The sequence below is a fragment of the Penicillium nucicola genome, assembly GCF_028828085.1.
Source record: "Penicillium nucicola strain IBT 29836 chromosome Unknown utg000010l, whole genome shotgun sequence".
Classification (NCBI taxonomy): Eukaryota; Fungi; Ascomycota; class Eurotiomycetes; order Eurotiales; family Aspergillaceae; genus Penicillium; species Penicillium nucicola.
Window position 1 is genome coordinate 5,866,937 of NW_026643134.1, and position 23,695 is coordinate 5,890,631.

The following is a 23,695-nucleotide window of genomic DNA, read 5'->3' on the forward strand; positions in this document are numbered from 1 at the left end:
TGTGTAGTGTGTCCGGTACGGAATGAGGGGGGGGAAAGAGGGGAGTTATGAGGCCAGCAATGGGCTCAAGTTAGGGCTGGCTGCGATAAGAACCTGTTAGCCTGTCAAGTGCCCACGCCCAGCTATCTGCGTTCAACAGCCCTCGACGCAGCAGAATGCGAACGCTCTTATCAGCCAAGCATTGGAGGCGTTCAGAAAGTCCGATCATTTCCGCAACTCCGACGGTCATCGGGCGGACTTGCAGGGGAAGCCTGGTATGCGGGGGACTTGCTTAAATATATCCACGCGTTATCTGGCACCCTGCACCCTGCATCTTGCCTCTCGCACAATCATGTCAACCCTGATTGAATACACCCAGATCGAGCTGCTCACGCTCAGTGGCCCTGAGTATCGCCGAGTATCGACGGCGCCCCCACGCCCGCCGACCGAGGACGAAATCCCCATCATAGATCTGTCCTTGATTAATGGGGATCTCTCAGATCGAAAGGCCATCGCATCCAAGATCAGATCAGCGGCGGAACAGACGGGCTTCTTTTATATCCAAAACCATGGCATTGCCGAAGAACTCATCCAGAACGCTCTGTCTCAAGCGCAAGCCTTCTTCAACCAGCCCGACGAGAAAAAAGAAGTAGTATCCGGCAAAAAGTCCAAACTTTCCGATGGATGGCATGGACTGGGAACAACTCAAATAAACAAAACCGAAACACGAGGTGATTGTCTATGATCGCCGACAACGTCTCCCACTAACCAAACCCTCTAGACCGCAAAGAGACATTCTCCGTACGCTACAACCCCAAGAACGACCCAACAATAACCGACCCAGAATCACTCCTCAAAGACGACCGATTCTCCTATGGCGACGATGAATTAAAATGGGAGGGAACAGCCCACCTCCCCGGCTTCCGCGAAGCAACAATTGAATTCTACCAACACCGCCTCGCCCTAGCCAGAAAGATGATCCGCATCTTCGCCCTAGCCCTGGACATGCCAGAGAACTACTTCGACGAAGTCACCACCCATCCAGGCGCAGACGGGCTGTACGTGCATTACCCAGGCACAGAAGACACCCTCGAAGACGATAACGCAGATGTAGACGTCGGCATAGGCTCGCACACCGATATCCAGTGCGTGACTCTTCTCTGGCAGGACATGTCCGGCGGATTGCAAGTGCTTTCTGCTAATGATGAGTGGCTCGATGCGCGACCGATCGCCGGCACGCTTGTAGTCAACATTGGCGATTTCTTGCAGCGGCTGTCAAATAATCGGTTCAAGAGCACTGTGCATCGTGTCTATAATCGCCAGTCGACGTCTAGGTATTCGATGCCTTTCTTTTTGGGCTTTAATCCGGATTCAGTTTGTCGCGTGGTGCCGTCTTGCGTGGATGAGGACCATCCCGCTCTTTATGAGCCTATTTCTTGTGGGAAGGTATGTTCTTCGCTTGTTATTGTTGTTGTGAAAGTCCGTTCTAACATTCGCATCTAGTGGCATCGCAATCGGCTCGAACTTTCTTCGGGTAGGCCGATCAGTGCGTAGATCTAGATGTAAAGTCGGTGTCAAGTTGACAGACTCCAGTTCGGTCAAATGGCCTCATAGAATTTATATATATAAAGATTGAAGATATTATCTAGAATGGTCTCATAGACTCCTCCAACCCATCCCATCCAGACGAAGGCAAGGAATCGATAAATCGAAAAGGCGCCCAATCAGCCACAGACATCGGGTACGAATAAAGCGTGTCCCCGGAATTAATCGAAACACTCGAATCCAAATAATCTCTCGCCTTCTTCTGAACGACATTCGTCGCCCAGCTGAACACACCATCGATACTCCGCGGAATCCTAGCCTGGGTCCGGACATTCTCCATCAAGGTGTATGTCGCGTGGATATCGGATATATCAGAAGAATACTCTGCAAGAGTCACGCCCGCGTACGCACTGAGCAGGTAGTCATACGTCGGTCTGACGAATGCTGTTTCCGAGGACCCGTAGATGAGAATTTCGCTCAGGACGACCTGTGCATGACGGATGACCGTCTGCGTTAGGTCTTTCAAACGTTCATTTTGGGCGAGGGAGCCGGGAGACATTCCTTGCTGTTGTTTTGCGAGTTCCCAGCGCGAGAGAATGAGGGAGACGCAGGACCGGGCCCATGTCAATACGCTGTTTCCGTCTGTACTTGATGTTTAGCTAAGTTTCTTCTTGAGGCATTGAGGAGGAGGATTAACCGGCGAGATATTTTCGACTCCATCTGTTTATCAGTTCCCAGGCTTCGCCCACTGAGTTGGCGCTGTTGCAGATGACCTCGTAGAGGAGGATATAAATTTTAAGCTCAGCTGCAATGATCTGGTCGAACGTTTCAAAGCCTGGGTATTTGACTATCTCTGTCCACTGGCGTAGACGATCACATGTGACGACGGATGGTCGGCCTGTTCCGATAGCGAATCTTGGCTGGTAGTTAGATTTTTTGCTTGTCTGTACATCGAGGGGGGATTGTAGCACTCACTTCAAGTGTACCAAAGAAGCCTGGATCCACATCCTGCACATGTTACGACTCGTATCATCGTAGAAAGAAGTAAGAGACCCAAGCTCGGAAAGGGAAAAACTAAGCATGCAGTGCGTGATAGTCGTGCTGCTCATTAACCAGCTGTCAATATATCGGCCGCCAGGCACGAGAGGACCAAAGCTCCAAGCGCTGAATATAAGCATAGCATGGATGGTAGTGATTCCAATTGGCGTGTCCAAGGCTTTCATGCCTAGATGTGTTTTGACCATTGAATGCAGTGTGATGTGAAGATTTGAACGGTTCAGACCAGCTGTTGCGCGGAACCCGGCCAGCAGACACATTGCGAAAAGCAGGGGGTAGTTTTGTTTGAGATCTGACATTGTTTCGTGCGGAAATGGGTACCATGATGCTATTTGTTCAAAGCCATGCTGGAAGACAGAGGCGAAGTTCTCGGAATCTAGACCCATCTCGGTCATGTGCCCTAAGATGGAGTCATTTTCTCCGTTTGTTTCAGGCTCTGTGATCAGATTGCCGACATGGCGGACCACCGTGATCGGGGCAGGATGGAGGTCGGCTGATGTGATTGTTGGTAACACTATATTATCTTCGTTTTCATCGAGGTCTTTTATCGTGGTCAAGGCACTGTTGTCCGTGGAAGGAATGCCATGGTCTGTGGATGTAGACTGGTAACTCCCCAGCTGCGACCTCAACAATTGCTTCATTTCATCGAGGGAGGCTTCAATGGCATCAAGTCTGATATCGATATAAGTCTGCGATAACAAAGATAGGGTTTCGCCGCTTCGGCATATTTTCGAATACCTTTTTGAACAATGACATTCAGCAGGCTGAACAGACGCCCGTTCCGGACTAGCAATGGCAGATGTAGCAGGAAGAGAGCATTCAAGTCTATTTAAGACCTGTCAGTTCTCCAAAATCAACAGCCTCGGCCCCCCCCCCACCATCGACTTACCTTAAAGACATGCAGCGTGCACATTGCCTTGACCCCGGTGGAACCTCGCAACGGGTCTTCAAGCGGCGACATGGCTGACAGGAGAGAATACGTCGCTTACTTGGCATTTCAAAGAACCGAATGAGAGATATCTTGAAGTCTGAACCGAGTGATGTTCTCCGCAGCTTATCTGGGGTCTACGAGGCTAAGACGGATTGGGTTAGCTGTTGAGTTAGCTTGATCATCTATACAAAACAGAGGCGACAGATGCATGTGAAAAGGAGAGAGAAAATTATATTAGAGATTGGTCTTTCTATATTACATGTGGATCATTTCAGTCCCCCAATTATGCGGCTCCTCCGGCGGCAAGATTCTTGCCTTTAACACTCTTCCACTCCACAACTACGGCACCAATGACACTCAAGGCGGACACAGCGGCGCATACCATGAATACCTGCGTGATGGCATCGTTGTAGGCAAGAAGAAGACCCGGGAGGTCTGCCTTGCTGACAACACTCTGAACACTAGTAGCACCGGTTCGGACGATCAGTGCTGGGTCCAAAGTGGGAGCATATTCAGCGAGATATTCCCTCAACTTGTTGCTAAAGACGTTATTTCCAATCGAAACAAAGAGAGCCCCACCAAGGGTCTGGGCGAAAACAATGATGGCAGTACCGGTAGGCACGTCGACAATGTCGAGGACAACCTGAACGGAGATCATAGGTTGCTGCATACCGAATCCGACGCCAGCACCGGCAATGATCTGGTATCCGATCCAGATGGGACTGGAGGTATCCGGGTGGAATTTGGTCATGAGACCATAGCCAATGGAGATCATGACCGTACCGAGAATCATAAAAGGTGCGTAATAACCGACAATGGTAACGACAATGCCCGACAGAACAGATAACAGCACAACTGCGATCAGCATGGGCAGATTCATGATACCTGAGTGGACGGCACTGGCGCCCTTGACGGCCTGGAACCAAATAGGCAAGAAGTAGACAGAGCAGAGGAATGCTGCGCCCAGGCAGAAGCTGAAGAAGGCAGAAGACCACACAGTACGCTTGAAGAAGATGCGAGGGGGCACGGTGGCATATTCTTGCTGTTTCCATTGTGAAGCCACAAAGAGCAAGATCAAAACACCAAAGAAGCAAAATAGCAGGATGATGCGCCAGTTGCTCCAAGGATAGGTCGTGCCACCCCATTGCAGGGCCAGTAGCAGGCAAATGATAGCAGGGAGGAAAAGCGATGTGCCCAGAGGATCGAACTTTCTGATTCGCTCTGACCATGTTGTGTCTTTGACCTGGCGGTTCGGAGCAGGGAAGAAGAAAGCAATCACCACGACGGTGATGGCACCGATGGGCAAGTTGATGTAGAAACACCAACGCCACGATACTTTATCAGTGAAGACACCTCCCAAAAGGGGACCTGCAACTGAAGCAATACCATACATACTGCCAATGAAGCCGCTGTACATGGGACGCTTCTCAAGAGCCACCGAATGAGCCAAGATAATCAGCGCACCCGAAAAAATTCCCGCCGAACCAATACCAGCTACGGCACGGCCGATAATCAGGGTCAAACTGCTGTTTGCCACTCCGCAAATCAAACTTCCCAACTCGAAGATACCGATTGCGCTGAGGAAAACCCATTTGATACTGAAAAAGGTGTAGAACTTTCCAAAGAGAAGCTGAAGAGAAGCGGTGGTGAGAAGATAGGCTGCCATTAGGGAGAAATTAGTTTCGGTTTCTCGTCTGCTATATTGTCTGTTTCACTTACCACTACCGTACCAGCCCACATCTTCCAAGCTGTGGAATTTATCCGTGATTTTGGGAATAGCCGTGGCGATGATACTGTTGTCTACAAAGCAAAGTAAGTAATAGTCTTATTTATCACCGGGCCAAACATACCAAGCGCCACTAGGAACACACTCAAACACAACGCCAGTGAAATCAATGACAGTTTTACCCCGGTGGGGTATTCTGTGCCATCTTCCCGTGTGTTGACAGCCTCGACTGGGTGCAATGAATCGGGCTCTGCTGTCGCAGTCTGCACTAATGTATGTTCTTTTTCCGTCTCCAGTACTGACGAGACAGCACGGTCACTGGAGCTTTCATCCTTCATGGAGGTATGCGTTTCTTTTTCGGGGTCCTCATGCATCGTATGGTCCGACATGGTAGACACCATTCCTAATATGAGGATTATGATATGCACAATCGACCAGAATACCAGACGTTCGCAGTGAAGAACTAAAAGGACAGAGCAGAGTTTTTAAGTAAAAGGAGTCATAAAAAAAAGCCCGTCTAAAAGGTCCGAGACCAGATGGTGACAGACGCTAAGCCCTGAATAGGCTTCGGGTCCAACGTAACCTTGGGACCCCTTCTGGACCACTTTTAGGCCACTTTTGGGTCTCTTCGGCTCCAGTTAGCGCTGGCAGATACGAGCTTGAACAATGGGGGCGACTCCACAATAGGAAAAACACAGACCCTAACTTAACTCCGTGCGCAGAATGTTATTACCTTTTATATGGGATCACATTTGACTTGCTCCGGGTAGATATTGTACCGAAGCCCTAGCACCGGACAAAGCCGAAACCTACACTTACTTCGTCCGTATTCGTCCGGTCGTATACTACAGTCGCTCCTTTCTTTGAACGGCCGGGGGGCCTTGCAGACCATGAATTTCCAAGGCAGCAACCACGCTCACCTATCTTGGCACTCGTGTGGGTTTCTTCAATATCACATATGAAGGTCAGCTGGCGAAAAGCACTAGGACAAATCAGCACTAGTTGCTGGTGTCATTTGTTCTATGGAGATATCGGGTTTTGGTCGCCACTTTGCCCACTGCGCTCGTCCGGCCTTATGTCCGCTTTGTGCGCTGTCACGACCATCTCTCATAATACCATGAAGCATAGCCACCTGTGAATGAAAGGCCGAGACCCATCTCGCCGAAGAGCCTCAGTCTAACGGTGAATGTTTATTTTCCTATAATGGCTTAGTGGCTCTCTAGCGTCGAGCAAGCGACGCCCTCGTGGGCAGACACAACTCATTTTGACTCCGTCTTCTGTCTACATGCATATGGTACTCATGGGGGTCAGCATGTTCCTATCAGAGAAATGGTCCTTCTGTAGATCAGACTTGAAGCAATGCCAGCCTCACTAGTGCCTGCTGCTCACTCGACCCGATCTCCCCTCGCTAGATGCTGAATGTAGGAAAATCAAACTCAACACGCGAACGCGGAAGAGAATTCCAAGACTTGGCCAAACCGACCAATTCTCTGCATTGACTTTGCTAGATAACACTATCACCTATGGGACAGTGAGCGAAGGTCAAAAAAGAAAAGCAACCAAGCCTATCATTCTATATCACAAACCAGAAGATACCAGTCGGGTTTCGAAGCTCACCAATCCCCTACGGTTATGCATCTAAGAGAACCCGCAAGACTACCCAATAAGCCATGAACTCCTGTCTTCCGAGCTATCAATGTCGCAGAATTGACAGAAGAAGATGAAACTACCAATAAAGTGTTCTGTGTTTTTCGTAAGAACTATATAGAACATCATTTCTTCTCAAGATATTCAACCAGCTCCTTTATAGATCATATGACACAAAACTTACACCACAAGCACTCAAGGATTTGAACAGTTGAAAAGCACACCAGAGTGTTTCAGTCCGAGAGTCTTGCAGTGAACAACAAACCAGATGCGACACCCCAAAAACGTAGCCAAAAATTGGTTCTCAGTGGAATCCTGTTTGAGTTTGGGAGCGGTAACTTATAACCTTGCAACGTGTTCTATAAGAACAGCTTACGAGAAAATTCCACTGAGACCGATGGGTTCTACAAATTGGGAGTATTCTGTGTATTTCTGACACCGCTAGAGTGATGTTTTTGATATGGCCCTATACTCCCTTCGTAGGCCCTCGGGCACTCAAAAACACCACCAAATCCTTCTCAAAAACACCGGGTAGTCATGAACACTTGAGCAGGAACATGGCAAGATCATTACCACTGGACTATCTAATTGAATTATGGCTAGCGTGTGGACGGTAGAAAAACAGGCGAGTAATAACACAAACAAGAGGCGAGGAACAAATCAGATAACAAGCGAACTTTTTATAGCGCCGGCGTCAGGCCCACCGTTGTTAGAGCTTTAGCGGAAGTTGTGTGTAGGACGTCAATACTGAAATGCAAGGGTTTGAGAGGTTTCGCATTGTCCTAAGGACCCCCGCCATAGCTCCCCGCGCCCGCGTGTTATGTGGAGCGCCTGCGCTTGGTGCAGAGCAGGCGGCGGCAAGATGATCCAGAGGATGTTAGAGCGTATTATCCGTTGAACAGTATTGGGAAAGGCTTTCATATAAGACCGTGTTCAAAACACCGACCCCCCTCCCTATATCATAGTGGATGTACAACATGAAAACATCTGCGTTAGGATTAGGGTATTTCCAGTATAATATTTCCCCTCATATTCTACCTCATATTGTACCTCATATTTAAGCTAAAAAATTATTTCAAAACCTTAGGGTTTTGATGAATTAGGTCAATCATGAATCCGTGCCTAGCAGCCCACGAAGAAATTGATTTTTTGCCAAGGGTGTACCTTCGTATCTGTGGCTGGTCTGAAAATGCAACCGAACTGGAGGCCAATTCAGAGACTTCGCTCAGAGGCAGCGCCGGTCAAATTAGAGTCGCTGTGCTCGTGAAATTCCGCTGAAGCAAGGCCCATGCAACGGTTTACGGCGAAGCCAGTGTGGGGGAACTCAATGGCTCAGATCGGCTTGTGAAACGGCAGACCGAGGTATGTGAACACTGTTCAAAGCACACCTCAAATTGATAACAACACACATCTTCCTATATAATGATGGATAAACAACGTTAAGTGTTAATATGAGCGCATTCTCCGGTACCCTAGGTGCGTATTGACCCTAGAGCCATGATTTCGTATGCTAGGTATTAGTAACTATGTCTCTTGAATAAGCTATGAGCGTGACGACCCTACCTTTAATCACACTTCTAAGATACTTCCAAATTATATGAACAGTCACGCTCTGCTGTATCTAATGCCCTGATTAAAGCGGCAGCCAAGATTAGGAATCCCCGTGCAGAGGAAATATACGGTGCGTATAGCTACATCACGCGTCACAGATGTGAACATGCATTCTGACTACAAAGAGCTTTGAATACAATTAACAATGGAATATTCCCACTAGCAATTGTGAAACCTGATTTCAGCAATACGACCAAGTTGCCGTCTGACCATGAATCGACGTAAGAGACACTACATACTGATGACGTAGGCGAAGCCAACTCTTCGAAAGAGGCGACAGAGCATAAACCAGTCCTTCCAAGGTTATTTTGTGAGGGTTGACTACTTAAGGACTGCTCAATCCTGGTCTAGACTTGATAATTTATCTGATCAATACCATACTTTGAAATAACCTCACTTTATCACCGTATCACTACCTACGACAATCATCGCAATCATGTCCGCAACACGCTTCGCTCCTCTCCTCAGAACCCGTGTGCTCGCTCCCGTTCCCCGCTTCCAGGCTATCCGGTCGATTTCTGCTACAGCTTCATACAACAAGGGAGCTATTGATGCAACCAAGGACACACTTAAGAAGGCCGATCGGACGGTATCTGACGCCGCTGTGAAGGGAATTGACCAGGGTGGTATGTTTACAATGCAGACCTGCTGTTTGCCAAGACGGACGCTAACCTCCTGTTGTAGAAAAAGCTGCTGAGAACCTCAGGAACGCTGTTGGTGCTGGTGCCCAGCAGGCTAAGACCAAGGGAGAGGATGCCAAGGGCGATGCTGCACAGGTGGCTGGCCAAGCCAAGGGCAAGGCCGAGGAAGCTCTAGGCCAGGGCAAGGGAAAGGCCCAGGAAGCTATGGGCGAGGCCAAGGGCAAGACAAAGGAGGCAATGGGTACTGTTGAAGGGAAGGCCAAGGAGGCTAAGAGCCGCCTGTAATGGATTTAATATGTGCCCAACGATTCGTTCAGCTTGCATAACTTGTAATTGTCGAGTGTAATATTATTGCCGTTGAAGATTTCATTTCAGTTCTTGCTTCATGTTGTAGGTGAACTCAGCTAGGTGGTAGCATGAGAACATATTCGCGGGAGCTTAATCCGAAGCGTATCACATCCTTGTCCATAACCTCCACGTAGCGACCTGCAGGAATGGCCTCCCCGTTGACGCTAGAGCCATTGGCGCTCTCCAGGTCAAGGAGGTAAGGCTTCACCTTCCCAATTCGGTCACCAAATTCGTTCTTCTTTTCTACAAATCGGAACTGGAGCACAGCATGCTGTTTCGAGCAACTCGGGTGGTCAAGAGGGAAATCCACAATGGATCGCTCACGACCGACTAGCCAGCAACTGCGTTCCAGCAATTCCACAGTTTCCAGTAGATCTTCTCCCTTGAAGACATACATACGCCAAGCTTCTTTGGCTGGAGGTTTGCGCGCCTCTGGAGGCTCATGGTATTTTAAGACGATTCCTTCTCCACCTTGGACCTGAATTGTATTGCTCTCTGCAGCCAACCTGCCGGTAGAGTTGAAGTTGGGCTTCTGTTTCTCGGGGGCAGGTGCCTCTCCGGGTTGTACTTCACCGGTGAAAGCATCTGATTGTGAAGGTAGCGGGCCACTGCGTTGTAGCGCACGCGGTGGGGAGCTGCGCGATGGTCGCGGGGAGCGAGATCGGGATCGTGGGCGTCTCTTAGAGGATCGTTCTTCGTCTCCGCGGCTATCACGATGTCGGTGACTTCGGTGTCTGTGTCTGCGGCGGTCTTCTGCAGCGGAACTGGTTGACCGTTCTCTGCGCTCTCTTCGGGGACTGCGCGAATGTCTGCGTCTGCGCCGGTCACCAGCTGAGCTTGTAGATCGGTCTCTGCGATGACGCCGAGGGCTGCGAGAGGACTTTCGTTGAGGGCTATCCCGTCGGGAGCTTCGGCGGTCGTCGTCACGTCGTCGAGAGCTTGGATAGTCGTCGTCTCGCTTTGCATCTCGCCGCCGTTCGCGACGGTCTTCATCGTCGGACCTGGCCATTGCTTTGAATATAAAATTTGCGCGGCAAGGAAAGTGGAGTGACAGAACTAGCAAGTCTTGAGTTGGAGATCTTTGATCGAAGCTTCAACAAATACACGTGATCATATCCGTGGCCGGCCCGAAGACGAAGTGAGGGGAGAGCTTCTCTTCTCCGAATCAGACTACTTTGAGAAGAGAGCATAACGGATTCACCCCGTGCTCTCTTCAACTGAATGATGCGGTCATGCTTAAGAGTTTCAACCTTCTTCGTGGGGGAGGCCTGCCACTACTGAGTTCGACAGCCTCGCCACTCGCCCAATTCAACAGCAAAACCGCTCCGATTTATGTACTACACAAACCGTACACGAGCCGGAGCTATGCAACCACCTCACAATTTTCTCACCAGAACTACATATGGCCCAGCAATCCATCCTTCAGCCCCTATGACGTCTTGAATATTCCCCGCGGCGCTCCGTACTCAAAGAGACAATACTACGACCTTGTTAAGATTTACCATCCCGATCGACCTTTCACCAAAGATCACCCACTATTCGGAGAACTGACTGCCGAAGTCCGACTACAGCGCTACCGGATTGTGGTGGACGCACATGAGATTCTATCCGATCCGATCCGACGAGCTGCCTATGATCAAACTGGCACCGGATGGAACCATGCGGTACAAGATTCAACAGAATTCAATACACACGGATCAGGTATATATGCCAATTCTACATGGGAAGACTGGGAACGGTGGCATAACCGCCACAATGGCCCGCAGCAGCACGTTGTCGACCAACGCACCTTCACCCGGCTAGTGATTCTCTTGGTGCTCTTTGGGGGTGCTGTTCAAGCATCATGGATCGGACAGATGAATACTGGATTTGAGGATAAACTGCGCCTGGTCAATGAGGAATCCGCGCGCTTCCTGCATGGGCGGAAAGACAATACTGTCAAGCAAATGGATTCGAATGAGGCTCGTGTGCAGGGCTTCCTCATTCGCAGAGATCCCACTGGGTCGGGCTTGAAAGACCATGAGCAGACTGTTTATCAGAAGGAGTTGGATCCCCTTCGCCGGCCGAAAGAGCCTTCCCAACCTAACAGTCAGGCCGTGTCAAATTTTGTACAGCCAGCGGAGCCGGTTCAGCCAGACACTGCAGGGAACTAAGCTCTCTACCTTACTGTATGGGATCGATCCCTGACTTGGCCTTTCACATGAGCGACGATATTCGGTTCTCAATGTGCCATTCCCCTAGTTCCTGAACTTTGTCTACAGTCATAACACATGACGTATTGGACAATACATGGAAGTGTATGCAAGGGCCATGATACCAAAGCCGTAAGGACAAGATCACATAATAAATATATCTAAGTTCGAAATATTGAATAACTATCTCACCAACATGTTCCTGAATGCAAAGTTATAGTTGCATGCCCCGTGGACCTCGGCAGTGACGCAACTCCACTGGATCCGGTTTAGGGCCTGATCTCTCGATCTCTATATACAAACTGCGTCAGCCCCTAGTTTCTTTCTTCCTGCAGTGCCTCAGTTCGTCACAATGAGCTCGCTCAAACATTCTGTTGGCCTTCTAAAGGCACTCTTGGTCCGACTTCCTATGATCCTAAGGACACTCATCCTACATGGGGTTCGAATGTCCCCCGTGACGGGAAAGCAGGACTTGCGCACTGAATTGACGGTCGCAATTCTGCGCTCATTCATCACCTTCAAAAATCCAGTTCGCAAAATGCAGATAGACAGCATGCGCGATCCTGGGATCAAAGGCCCTATGTGGGTGTCCAAAGTGACATTCCCGCAACCTGAGATCGACGTGCGCGACGCAGTGTTGCGCGCAATTGACGTCCTCAAGACTGGCGACGAGACCTATGATATACCAGAGATCGCCGCCGTCGAAGCCGAATGGACTGGCTACCGTGGTAATGTGGGAAAGCGTACAGCGCAACCGAAGATCTCAGAGGAAGAGAAATACCACAAGCTGCGTGCGGAATCGCCGTCTGATATGACGATTTTGTACTTTCACGGAGGTGCTTACTTGTGAGTCTTCATCTACACCTTATAATAAGTCAAGTGACCCATCTAACATACACCTAACAGCCTTATGGACCCATGCACTCATCGTGTCCCCCTCGCGCATCTCTCCCACCGAACAGGTGCCCCAATCCTCTCAGTCCGCTATCGCCTAGCACCACAAAACCCATTCCCAGCAGGCCTGGTCGATGCCCTAACCGCCTACCTCTCACTCATTCACCCGCCACCAGGCTCCCTCCACGAGCCCATTCCAGCAAACAAGATCATTCTTGCTGGTGACTCTGCAGGCGGTAACCTCGCACTCGTCCTCTTGCAAACACTCCTAACCCTCCACCGCACATCCCACACCCTCAAATTTCACGGTCAAGACGTGCCAATCAAACTACCCGGCGGTCTAGCAGCAGTCTCACCATGGTGCGATATCACACGCTCAATGCCATCCGTAACGAGGAACGAGCTCTTCGACTTCCTCGACGCACCGCCAGGCACAGACACTCCATTCGAGCCAATTCCCTTGCCAGCAGATGACATCTGGCCCGCATCCCCGCCGCGCGTGGATCTATTCTGCAACGCTAGTATTGTTCTCCATCCTCTAGTCTCTCCGCTCACAGCCCCAGCCGAGCTTTGGAAAGACGCTCCCCCAATTTGGATCTCAACTGGCGAAGAAGGTCTCACAGATGAAGGGTTGATTGTCGCCCGTCGTATTCACCTGGCTGGTGTCCCCATCGTCGCTGAGATGTTCGAGGGTATGCCGCATTGCCACGCTTTGTTACTGATTGAAACGGTGCAGGGTCGTCGGTTCTTCGAGAGCTTTGCTTCGTTCTGTCGAGATGCGGTTGCTGGTCGGGTCCAGTCGACGGGTGACCTCACTTATATCTCTTACAAGGCGAAGTCTGAAAAGCAGATTCCTATTGAGAAGGCATGTGAAACATCCGATGAGGAGGCTGATGCCCTTTTGCGGAAGAGTGCTGCTTGGAGGTTGGAGGGGGAGAAGATTCTACTGAAGGAGTGGCATGAAAGGGCGCGTCTCTGAGTCTTTTCGTGCGTTGAGTCGATTTGCATTGGATACCCGATTTATTTATGCATTATAACGATCTAGTCCGCCTTTTGAAGTACTAGCTCTCAGTCAATGATATGATTTATATTAAAGCAGCTGGTTGCAATTGCATTCGCTCGTAGCTCAAGTCAGGATCGATCGGGTCAATCAGCAAAACAGATAAAGCAAGAACTTGCAAACAGAAAGCAATTTCATGTAGCTAATGTAGTTAAAGGACTTCATCATCATCCATCGAACCCTGGTCTTCCTCCCACCGCTGTTGTGCATACACATTCTGAGGCGGCCACACAGACTGCACAGGTCGCACATGCTCAATAGACCGTTTAGGTTCATTGGCAACAGCCTGGGCTGTCGGCGCCGACAGCCAGGGGAAAGCAACAGGTGTCCCATTAATACGAATTTCACCGACAAGACCCGCAAGCTGAGGAGTCTCCTCCACGTATCCATCGGAGAAGCCCAGTACCTGTGTGAACAGTCGGAAAACGAAAACGCAGATGGAAAAGATAGGCATGAGAACTGCGGAGAGATGTGACCAACGCCACAGCATTGTCACTGTCACCAGTGGGAATAAAGGTGCATCAGGCCGTAGACAATAGCCTTCGCATTTCTCTGTGATTTCCGGTCGGCTGAAGTGTTCGCACATGAGACATTCGATGATATACCACGAGAGCGAAATGAGAGTAAACCAGCCGAGTTTGGTCATCTGAAGGCGTCGAGACGTAGGATTACGTTTCCAAAGTCGGGGGACAGGCAGTGCGGCATATACTCGTCCATCGGAGTGTGTACCGCAGTCGTTGCATGTTTCACCTGTATGGATGTGTGATGTCTGTTTGCTGCTCTTCCCTGTATTCGACTTCGAGATGGTCGTGGCTCGATTGACCTGGCCTTCGAGGCCATCGAGTCCCTTCTTCACTTCGCTGATGTGTCTCATGAGTGAGTTCAACTTGTCATTAACTGAACCCAGATCGACCTGGCCCTTTTGTGCTGAATCCGACTGTGCGAGTTTCTCGAGGACTGCCTTTTCATAGGCTTCTTCGTCTTCCTCTTCGACTTTGAGCTCAGCGGGTCCATCTTCATCATCCATCATACCTCGGAGAGACTCCAGGGTATCATTTCCGAATTCATCGTCTTTTCCAGAGCTTGCATCTTCAATCACAGTCTCCAGTGCACTTTTCGGGAGATGAGGCCGAGGCAATGGGGCTCTCGATTGTTTCTCGGGTTTTGACTCGGAGGGAGGCTGCCCGTTGTTGGTTTCAGTTGGTTTTGTTTCCTCGGCCTTCGATGTGACAGGTTCTGCTAGGCTTGCAGGCGGTGCAGCGGCCTTGGTTTCACTAGCTGTCCGTGGAGGAATAATGTCTTTAGTCAAATCCTCAGGGAGTTCAGGCACTCGATCTGTCACACGTTCAGTCATGGGCGTATCAATCCATGCACCAGTTACCCGAGGTGTCTGATCGTAGATTTTACCACCGAAGAAGTTCGAGGGCTGAGGAGTCTTCATATGGTCAGGCTTGGGTGTCTCAACCCTGGACAGCCTTCGTAGCAAATCTCGCGAGCCTCGCTTGCTCGGACTAGGCCGTGCAAACTTCGATCCTTCGTACGCAGCATCACTCTTGAATACAGTGACAGGGCTATTGGCAATGGGGTTCCCGTCACCAGTTGGGAAGATCGTTTTAGGCGCAGGTTGTTTCCACGCCAGGTCCTCCTTCGGAACCTGAATATGAGAGTTAGCGGTGCGTTCTTCAAGAACACCCCTAGCAGGAAGACCGTTCCGCACCGGAGAACGAGAAGACGTGCGAGCAGGCCTAGTGGTCGAGTCGCGCTCTCCATTTGTGTCAGGCGCCGCGTATCGATTCAATGGCCTAGTTTCCTCCTGTTTCTCAGAGGCACTAGGCGGACTGATTTTCCTCTGCCAGTCATGAGGGTAATTGGCCCGACTGCCCCAGCTGGAAGGTAAATTCAGCGAAGGACCTCGGACCCCATCATCCTCCACAATATGTTGCTCCACCTCAATCTCCTCTTGTTCGCGTCTCTGTAGATCGTCCGCTGTAAAGGAGGGTGACCGGCCCATATGCGCCCTGCTGAAGACCGGTGAGTCCTTCTTCGTAACGCGGTTGAGTCGTTTTTCATCTTCAGTATAGTCTCTGGCCCTGGGAGGTCGATACGCGCCCAGATCACCGTTGAGACTAGCACCGGATATGGAATTGCCTTCTGGGGACCCGAATGCCCGATTCGCCTCCCGGGCGCGAGAAGACGAGTGACTCAATCGACCTGGGGAGCGAGGTTTTGTCTCCCAAGAATTCTCGCGCACGAATTCCGCGAGGTGACCGTCATCGTCGATCTGTCTGTAGGGATCCATGGTTTCATGGGCCGGAGGGGGAGTTGGTTGGCGACATGAACGCGTTCATAGACTGTCGCTTCTGGCGCGGGCTAGGAGTTGTTGCCTGTGGGCTTAGGTCGTTGGTTGCGAAGGGCATGTCTTGCTTAGACGCAATATGGTACGCTGCTGCTAAGCTTCCGGAACGGGGAGGACCTCGTCGCTGCGTCTCATTCTTGAAGCTTGACGGGAATTGATTTATGTCGAATTTGGAGGCGTGTTGGAAAGACGGTGCTTTCTCTCTGGTCACTCGGTTTCTCCTGTCGGACATTTCGAAAATTGCCCCTTGCAGAGGAAACGCGAAAACAGAGAGTGGAGGACGCGAGAAGTGACGGAGTAAATACGGCGACCACTCATTCCCCGATGTGGTTAGCCCGTGGAATTTCTGAATTACGTATTCACTCCCAACTCCGACTTTGCTCTCACAACTCTTTGCTGGCCAAATATTAGAGCTTCCTCAGCTCATGCGCAAATGTCATTTGATCTTGACATGTGACCTGTCTATTTACATCGATCCTCAGACCTCGCGAGCTTCGATAAAAGCAACCCATTCCCAAGCTTAGCTGGCCAAGCTCCAGAGCTCGCGTTTCACCTCGAACCCGACCAACCCACCCTATAATCCAACTCATCATGGCGAAATCCGCAAGGCGATCAGGCCGCAAGACGCCCGGCTCAACGCCGGGCTCATCAGGCGCCTCAACACCAAGCTCGGTCTCAGGCCCAATCCCACCCTTCACCAAAGTCCCAGCAGCACTGCAGTCCTTTGTCGAACCGTTATCCGAAAAAGAAGTCTACCTAGTGCACCTGGATATCACAGGCGAAGAACTCAAACGCCAAACCTTCACAGTCCCCCTCGTCGTCAACCTAGTAGTCGGCGCAGTAATCGCGCTCCGCATCTACCAGGGCATAAGTACCTACCCAGCGCTCATTGCAACACTTATCGGCCTACACAGCTCGATGACCGTGGACACGGCGGCAACCCCGTTTACGGAGGGGCTCCAGATCGTCCTGTGGCGTACGGGAAATCTGCTGATCGACTACTTCCTCGTGACGATGTTCCTCTCGTGGCCGATTAATTTCATCCAGGGGCCCGTGCGCTGGCGGCGGGCGGTGGGGTTCCGGGAGCGCGAGGTCATCGTCCGCCGCAGCCACCGGAGCTGGAGTCGAAAGCTTGAGCGCAATAAGTGGATTCGCGAGGATGAGGCGCGACGGGACAAGATTGTTGCTGCTGTTACGCCAGAGCGGATCAGGAAGACGGGGTATTTGCTGGTTGATGAGGATTGGAATTTGGATTATAATGCTATGGTTCGGGCCCATGCGCTTGTTGATCGCAACAGGCAGGGGGATGGGGTGCAGATGGATGAGTTCCGGACTGCGGTGCTGGTTCATACTGACCCTGACGGGTGGTTGATTTGGCGTGTTGGAGATGAGAATACACCTGCTGGTCGGCAGCGCTCTGAGCAGCGCGATCAGATCCTTGCCTTCAAGGATAAATTGACGGAGATGGGCAAGGAGGATCTCTTCCTTCGTTGGGTGGAGCTGATTCAGTGGGAAAGCTCCCAGCCTGGCGGCTTCACTCCAGAACGACAGCGGTCTGCTATGCTTCAAGCAAAGCAGCTGTTTGAAGATGAGAATGTGGACTTTAGCGGTTTCTGGGACGACATGGGCGGTATGGAAGGAATTAGTGAATTAGATTAGCCTTCTACTTGTCATTGTATTCGCGTTCAAGCTTCATCCAACTTTTATTCAAGACGCTTTACAATATGGTTCAGCCGAGCTGATTCGAGAGCCCAGCAGACTTCGTATATAAATTGCATTCATTGTTGGGTATCTGAAATAAAATGACAAAAGCAAATGACTCGTAAATGAGAACCAACAGCCGCAGTCTTAATGCTGGAGAACAAAAAAAGAAGCCGAAAAAAAGCAAAACAAATGTTAGAGCCAAATATAACAATATGGATGCACCGCTTCTCCATTCAACTTGGGCAACAGTTTATCATGTGCCGCCCTCAAGTCGATAATCAAGCGACCACAACTTCTCCCAAGGACGAGACCGACCATTCTGTCGACGACCGGACGTGGATCGGGAGGGCGACGAAGCGACACCCCCAGGAGGGTTAACTGACGAGTGCTCAAGATCCTGAGGCAAAGAAAGCGTATTAGCTTCAGACCCGATATTTAAAAAACAAAGCAGACCCGGGAAAAGATGGAAATGAATATGTATCCTACTTTTCACGGGCCGGAGAGTAGGTCACGGCGAACCTCGTCGAAAATTGGGGCAGCCTCTCGAGACTGCGAGTCGGTATCAGCTTCAGCGGGGCGCACGAGCTCCGCTGTTGACTCGACAGCATGCTGAGATGGTGTAGGCGTTCCGCGTTTGGAGTTGGCACTTTCACGGCGGCTGTCTAGACTCCTTGACAGTGTCTTTTGAACGGCCCCTTCATCTGCGGATCGCTTCAGGCGGATGCTACCTTTGGCATCGACGTTGTTGGAGGCAACTGTGCTCTTTGCTAGACCTGGGGTCGCGGGTGCCCCAGGCTTTTCCTCTACGGCTTCGAGGAGGTACCAGCGTAGACCGTCTGATAGTTCAAATGGATTTTCGTCGTCCAGAGAGGCACCGTCACTGGCGTCTCCAAGAGATCGGCGATCTAGCGCGACGCTATTCAGCGACTTGGAAAGATCAACCACACGCTCCTCGATCTTGGTGATGCGTGCGAGAAGCCAGTCTCGAGCTTGAAGCTTGTGCATATCTTGTTCGCGCAGGAAGTAGTGTGGCGCACCAACATTGAAGGCTGCCCAGGAGCGGATAGCTTGATTTCGTGTAGGAAGGAAGAGAGCAAGATCGCCTTCTTTGAAAGATCGATAAGCAATCTTATCGTGTGCTTCGCTCTGGACTCGATGGTATTTATCACGGTATCCTCTAGCTTCCTTCTGCCACTTGCGGGCTAGGTTCTCGATATCCTTGACGCGTTTGACGATGACATCTCCAAACACGGCGACATCAAATTGGGCCAAGCTTTGCATAAAAGCCAAGAATTGAGTCTCCTCGTCTTCCAAGCTTTCTGCCTGCATCCACCTGAGAAGTGCGGCGTCTGGTTTCATAGAGACAATACCTGACTGGGCGATGCTTTCACCCAGGCTGAGGGAGGCACTGAGCTTGGAAGCGCGCTGGACAGTGAGTTGGCCATCTTGTTGAATAACCGTGAAACCCAATTGTTCCAAAATCCGTCCAACTTTCTCAACTTGAGCGAAAAGCTGCTTCGAAAGTTCGTGAGACTTGATGCCTCGAGCTTGAAGCCGGACCACAGCCTGTTGCTCCGTTTCTGAAGTCATGCCAGCTTTGCCTTCCCATTCTGCCGCTTGGTCTTTCAAGCTTTGGGCCTGGACCTCAGACTCGGCCAGTTGCCGTGATAGCTCGGCATGTTTTCGTTCACCCTCGGTAATCTGTTCGCGTAGGGCTTCAGGGCTAGTCTTTTCCGCCGTGATTTGATCATGCAGAGCATTGAACTTGGAGCGTTCTTCGTCCAACTCCTTAGTCAAACCTTCAAGCTTCGATTGTTCTTGTGAAAACTCTTCGTTCAGCCGAGACAATTGGGCCTCGCAATCTTCAAAGTTCTTCGCCCGCTCCTCCGCCTCCGCTTCCAACTTAGCAACCCGTTCTTCAAGAATCTTGTTCTCGGCGGTAGCCTCTGTGGCATTGGTTTCCGCACTTCGAGCATGGATCGAAAGACCCTCGGAGAGAACTTCAATAGACTTTATGATATCAGGAAGTTCCGTGGGTACGGTGCTTCCAGGAGAGAGGTTCATGAAGACGGCCTCGAGGGCTTGGTAGTTATCCAGATTATGTTGCTTCAACTCCGTTTGGCGCTGTTCGAACTCATCAATTCTCGCCTTCAGGCCATCTTCGTTTTGTTGTCGAGTCTGGATCTGGGCATTAAGATCGCTGATTTGTTCGTTAAGGCTAGTGATGTTCGAATCAAGATCAACCATTTTTTGTGCCTCGTCGGCAGCATTAGCATGAGCGTTCTGAAGCTCAATTTCAAGCTGATGTATCTGCTCATCGGTCTCTTGTTTGCCATGCTCTCGGCTATCCATGAGTCGATCCAGTTCTTCTTCCATTTCTTCGTTGCGGAGTTTGAACTTCTTCAGCTCCGAATCTAGGAATCGGCGCTCATCCTCAAACTCGCGCTGGCGGGCTTCTAGATTGCCAATAAGATCCTTCTTGGTAGATTGGGCTTCTTGGTACTTGTCAGAGCTAGTTTGACGCTCGGCATGGGCTTCCTTGTGGAGTCGTTGAACGACGTCTCTCTCCGTCGATAACTCTGCTTCGAGAGCAACAATGCGCTGGACAAGTGCTTTGTCTTCCGGGGACTGGGTTGCTGAGACTCGTCTCGAGGAGACCGAGGATCGCCTTGAGAGTGCATCGGGGTGGGGAGATGCTGGTGAGCTTGGGAAGTCAGGCGCACCAAAATTGCCGCTGGAAGGTCGACTGAGATGACTCTGGCGATGAAGTAGATCCTCCAGCTTTCGGACTCGACTGTCTGACCCTCTAAGCTTCTCTTCAAGTTTCGTCTTTTCTTCTTGCAAGCTGCGTACAGAGTCATCCGCGCGCAGGATAGAACTTCGGCTCAGATCAAACACACTTCCCTGTTTGAAAGCTTTGGCTCGTCGTCTTTGCTGTCGGCTTGGTGCATCGAGCTCCTTGAGTTGCTGAGTCAAGTCGTCTGCCACCTTCGTCAAGGAATGATTTGTCTTGAGATCATCAATATAATATTCGATCTCTTTGCGAGCTACCTCCGGCCATTCGTCATCTTGGCCCTGCAGGTTGACTTCAAGTCCGGGAGCTGTGGAATCAGTCACAGTAACAAAATCACTCATATTTTTTAGCCACTTCTTCCTCCTGCGTTGTTCCTCGTCTCGCAAGATGGCCATCTCTTCGGCCAGTGTCAGAGAGTCAGTCTTGATCTTATCACTCCACTCCCGCCGCCGCACTGATTCAATAAGAATAGACCCATACACCATTGGCATCTGAAATACAGAGTAGATTACGTCGAATGCGGTGCTACCCACGTCCAAATTGACCAATCGTGAATGTGCATCGGCAAGTCGGGACTCAAGCGAGGAGATAGTGCGCATATTCTCAATGGCGGTTTTCTCGGCAGTTGCTCGACGCTGCACGGCATGCTCCAGTGCGTTCTGAAGCTCGATACTGATCTCCGACAAAGACGGAAGAAGGTCTTGGGTATGGCTGAATGCCAGTCTGGAAATATTGGCCAAATTGGTCTTATTGTGAGGAAGGCCGAGGACATGCTCATAGTCCGAGCCAATCTTTTTCGCGATCGTTTCCACTTCTTCCAATAGTCCATCTACTCTGTCTCCATCCGGAAGGAGCGCCTCGTCAACCAATCGTTGGGTGTCAGTGGAAATGTCAGCGATGGCGTTTCCAATTTCATCGACATTGTTTCCAAAAGCCGATGACACACCCTCTGCCTCAGATCCGGCTCGTTGAGCCTCACCCACATCGACAAAATCACGGAGCGTTCCAGTTGGTCTATCCTTGTCCATTTTAGGCGTGGACGGCCGTCCGAGAAGAGGGAAGTCTTTGCGAGCTGGAATATCGTCCAAGGTGGAAAGAGCCCGCTGCCAGCCATCCAGGGCGGCCTTTTGCTCTTCGAGGAGGTTATTCGCCCAGGACTGAGCCTCTTGAAACCGATGCTCCAAATTTCCCACATGGGACTTGAGATTCTCGAGAGCCACGCTCACCGCACGATTCATGACATCGGTCCGTTCATTATGTTCTCGTAGGCTCTTATCGATAGAGCCACAGCGGCTGGACAGGTCCATTGCCCAGCTGCGTCGCGCCATATAAAGATTCCGCCATGCCTGAAGGTCGTTCTGGTCTTTGAGGGTCGCCGGCGGAGTGCTAGGCTGAAAAGGTTCCGGTGGAGGAAGCTCCGGGAATTCGACGTCACCGGGCTCGCTGATGTATTGCCGGTCATATACGAATATCTCGTTCTGTGATGGCCCAATATTATTAGCAGACTACAGGGAAGGCTGAACACTGGTATATATGGTGTCGTACCTCAGTAGCAAGTGTTTGGATCTTGACGTTCTTCCCACGAGCGGTCATCAATATTTGCCTTTGAGGTTGAATGGCTGTATTTCGGACAATCCATGACTTCAAGGCATCCGGACTAGACAGCGTCAGTTCACTGGAGAGTTGAGAAGTGAAGATCGGATTCTATCCATCGAGAACAATAGTAGATGGAGTACATACGATGCGAAGGCTACTGGATCGGCCAGGAAATGCTCACCCGTGTGAGCAATGTAGATGTGCAACGACATACCCCCCTCCGCACCAGCGAGCTCAAAAGCTCGACAGTCAGTAAAGAGAGATATAAACAAATCAATAAAAAGGTACAGGAAATTAAAAGAGGGAGAGTCCTGCAGCCCTGATCCAGGGCTCTGGTGAAGGTTGTAGGATGTCAACCTCGGGGAAGCTGTCCCACCGCCTCCGTCTCCATATCATGCGCCGGTCACCACGGGATCCAAGGCCATGGCTGCCAAACATGGCTTATTGCCTCACCTGCAACCGGGCGAGCTGACTTTACTGGACTATGCTACAGATGACTCTCGCGATGTCGTGACCTTATCAGACAAGGAGGCTCTAGTGCTTCAGCTCTACAACCAAACCCAGGAGCAACAACTGGAGAAAGCAGTGCTCGAACAGGGTATGTCCCAATAGCTTCACGACATTTCTCCTGCACAGTGTTTTTTCTCCTAACACATTTTCTTCATCAGATCTGGAATCACTTTCCGGCGAAAATGCCGAAGAGCAGCTCGCGATCGCGGAACGTGAACTCTTGGAGGCGCGATCTACGTACACGGTCAGGAGGAAGGCAGTCTCCACGATCCTCATGACCGACCCGATACTCAAAGCCGTTCACCTGAAGACTACAACCCCTGCTGAGAGGTACGTATCCTTGCAAATCCCCTGGGCCAGAACCCGAGTCTTATCGAGGATAACAGGGCGCTTCTTCGTCTTGTGAATCGACGCGACGTGCTCGCGCTCGCACACGAGAACCTAGCCTCGGCACATGACCTGGTGATGAAACAGCTCTCAAACTTGCAAGTCAAGAATCTACAGATCAATCGCGAGAACCAGGAGCTAGTGCGACAGCTCCTAGAGCTCACCAAGCAGGATTCATCATGGCGCGAGAGACTTGACGATCCTGAGTTGCTGTCGCAACTGAACGAGCTTGAAGTGGATCTGAAGGGGCGCAAGGCACATTGGGACACTATGAAGAATATCGCTAGCGCGGTTGTAGTCGGGAGTGGACTAGATTGGGCAGATGATGATAAGCTTCGCGCCCTGGTGCTGGATGAGAGTGATATCTGAATGTTATGTTTTGTTTCAGGTTTGTTCAGTCCACGGGTGTGGAGGCGTACAATACCCAAGATTCTATTTCTGTCCAGTTCCATCAACGGGTTCTAAATGACAATTACAGTACACGTATCACCGCTGCGCAAGGATGTCGGTCTAGACAAGTAAGGGCGGATTAATGTAAGCACCTTTTAGACTAGACTCCAGGATGCGATATATAAAATTACAAATACGCGATTCTATGACGCCTCTCGGAAGACGTGGAACTGATACATTACGGAGTCTCTTCCCTTACTGCGGTATGGTATGTAAGAATGTGCGGAGACTGATATCCGTGGACCACATTTGGTTCAGTTCCTCTCCA

The 23,695-nt window shown here is 50.6% G+C and overlaps 11 protein-coding genes across 11 annotated transcripts; 6 read left to right on the plus strand and 5 right to left on the minus strand.

Moving 5' to 3' along the window:
- Nucleotides 1–331: 331 nt before the first annotated feature.
- Nucleotides 332–1,533, plus strand: N7511_010783 (isopenicillin N synthase family dioxygenase; the record flags this gene model as incomplete). The annotated part of the gene is made up of 3 exons (XM_057133160.1): nucleotides 332–710; nucleotides 761–1,425; nucleotides 1,483–1,533. The coding sequence occupies 3 exons, from the start codon at nucleotides 332–334 to the stop codon at nucleotides 1,531–1,533; spliced, it is 1,095 nt and encodes a 364-aa protein (XP_056981148.1).
- Nucleotides 1,534–1,624: 91 nt separating this feature from the next.
- Nucleotides 1,625–3,541, minus strand: N7511_010784 (uncharacterized protein; the record flags this gene model as incomplete). Its single annotated transcript, XM_057133161.1, has 4 exons — nucleotides 1,625–2,166; nucleotides 2,222–2,439; nucleotides 2,500–3,269; nucleotides 3,470–3,541. The coding sequence occupies 4 exons, from the start codon at nucleotides 3,539–3,541 to the stop codon at nucleotides 1,625–1,627; spliced, it is 1,602 nt and encodes a 533-aa protein (XP_056981149.1).
- Nucleotides 3,542–3,794: 253 nt separating this feature from the next.
- Nucleotides 3,795–5,626, minus strand: N7511_010785 (MDR family MFS transporter; the record flags this gene model as incomplete). The annotated part of the gene is made up of 3 exons (XM_057133162.1): nucleotides 3,795–5,170; nucleotides 5,231–5,311; nucleotides 5,362–5,626. The coding sequence occupies 3 exons, from the start codon at nucleotides 5,624–5,626 to the stop codon at nucleotides 3,795–3,797; spliced, it is 1,722 nt and encodes a 573-aa protein (XP_056981150.1).
- A 3,305-nt stretch (nucleotides 5,627–8,931) lies between these two features.
- Nucleotides 8,932–9,421, plus strand: N7511_010786 (uncharacterized protein; the record flags this gene model as incomplete). Its single annotated transcript, XM_057133163.1, has 2 exons — nucleotides 8,932–9,121; nucleotides 9,180–9,421. 2 exons carry the CDS (start codon nucleotides 8,932–8,934, stop codon nucleotides 9,419–9,421), a joined length of 432 nt encoding a protein of 143 aa, XP_056981151.1.
- Nucleotides 9,422–9,536: 115 nt separating this feature from the next.
- N7511_010787 (putative FHA domain protein SNIP1) lies at nucleotides 9,537–10,477 on the minus strand (the record flags this gene model as incomplete). The annotated part of the gene is made up of 2 exons (XM_057133164.1): nucleotides 9,537–10,037; nucleotides 10,058–10,477. 2 exons carry the CDS (start codon nucleotides 10,475–10,477, stop codon nucleotides 9,537–9,539), a joined length of 921 nt encoding a protein of 306 aa, XP_056981152.1.
- A 239-nt stretch (nucleotides 10,478–10,716) lies between these two features.
- N7511_010788 (J domain-containing protein) lies at nucleotides 10,717–11,637 on the plus strand (the record flags this gene model as incomplete). Its single annotated transcript, XM_057133165.1, has 1 exon — nucleotides 10,717–11,637. The coding sequence occupies one exon, from the start codon at nucleotides 10,717–10,719 to the stop codon at nucleotides 11,635–11,637; it is 921 nt and encodes a 306-aa protein (XP_056981153.1).
- Nucleotides 11,638–12,028: 391 nt separating this feature from the next.
- N7511_010789 (uncharacterized protein) lies at nucleotides 12,029–13,549 on the plus strand (the record flags this gene model as incomplete). The annotated part of the gene is made up of 2 exons (XM_057133166.1): nucleotides 12,029–12,522; nucleotides 12,583–13,549. The coding sequence occupies 2 exons, from the start codon at nucleotides 12,029–12,031 to the stop codon at nucleotides 13,547–13,549; spliced, it is 1,461 nt and encodes a 486-aa protein (XP_056981154.1).
- Nucleotides 13,550–13,781: 232 nt separating this feature from the next.
- N7511_010790 (uncharacterized protein) lies at nucleotides 13,782–16,218 on the minus strand (the record flags this gene model as incomplete). Its single annotated transcript, XM_057133167.1, has 2 exons — nucleotides 13,782–15,915; nucleotides 15,971–16,218. The coding sequence occupies 2 exons, from the start codon at nucleotides 16,216–16,218 to the stop codon at nucleotides 13,782–13,784; spliced, it is 2,382 nt and encodes a 793-aa protein (XP_056981155.1).
- Nucleotides 16,219–16,577: 359 nt separating this feature from the next.
- N7511_010791 (uncharacterized protein) lies at nucleotides 16,578–17,645 on the plus strand (the record flags this gene model as incomplete). The annotated part of the gene is made up of 1 exon (XM_057133168.1): nucleotides 16,578–17,645. The coding sequence occupies one exon, from the start codon at nucleotides 16,578–16,580 to the stop codon at nucleotides 17,643–17,645; it is 1,068 nt and encodes a 355-aa protein (XP_056981156.1).
- A 534-nt stretch (nucleotides 17,646–18,179) lies between these two features.
- atg11 (autophagy protein ATG11) lies at nucleotides 18,180–22,292 on the minus strand (the record flags this gene model as incomplete). The annotated part of the gene is made up of 3 exons (XM_057133169.1): nucleotides 18,180–21,962; nucleotides 22,030–22,141; nucleotides 22,225–22,292. The coding sequence occupies 3 exons, from the start codon at nucleotides 22,290–22,292 to the stop codon at nucleotides 18,180–18,182; spliced, it is 3,963 nt and encodes a 1,320-aa protein (XP_056981157.1).
- A 211-nt stretch (nucleotides 22,293–22,503) lies between these two features.
- Nucleotides 22,504–23,346, plus strand: N7511_010793 (centromere protein H; the record flags this gene model as incomplete). The annotated part of the gene is made up of 3 exons (XM_057133170.1): nucleotides 22,504–22,678; nucleotides 22,749–22,920; nucleotides 22,977–23,346. 3 exons carry the CDS (start codon nucleotides 22,504–22,506, stop codon nucleotides 23,344–23,346), a joined length of 717 nt encoding a protein of 238 aa, XP_056981158.1.
- Between the last annotated feature and the right edge of the window lie 349 nt (nucleotides 23,347–23,695).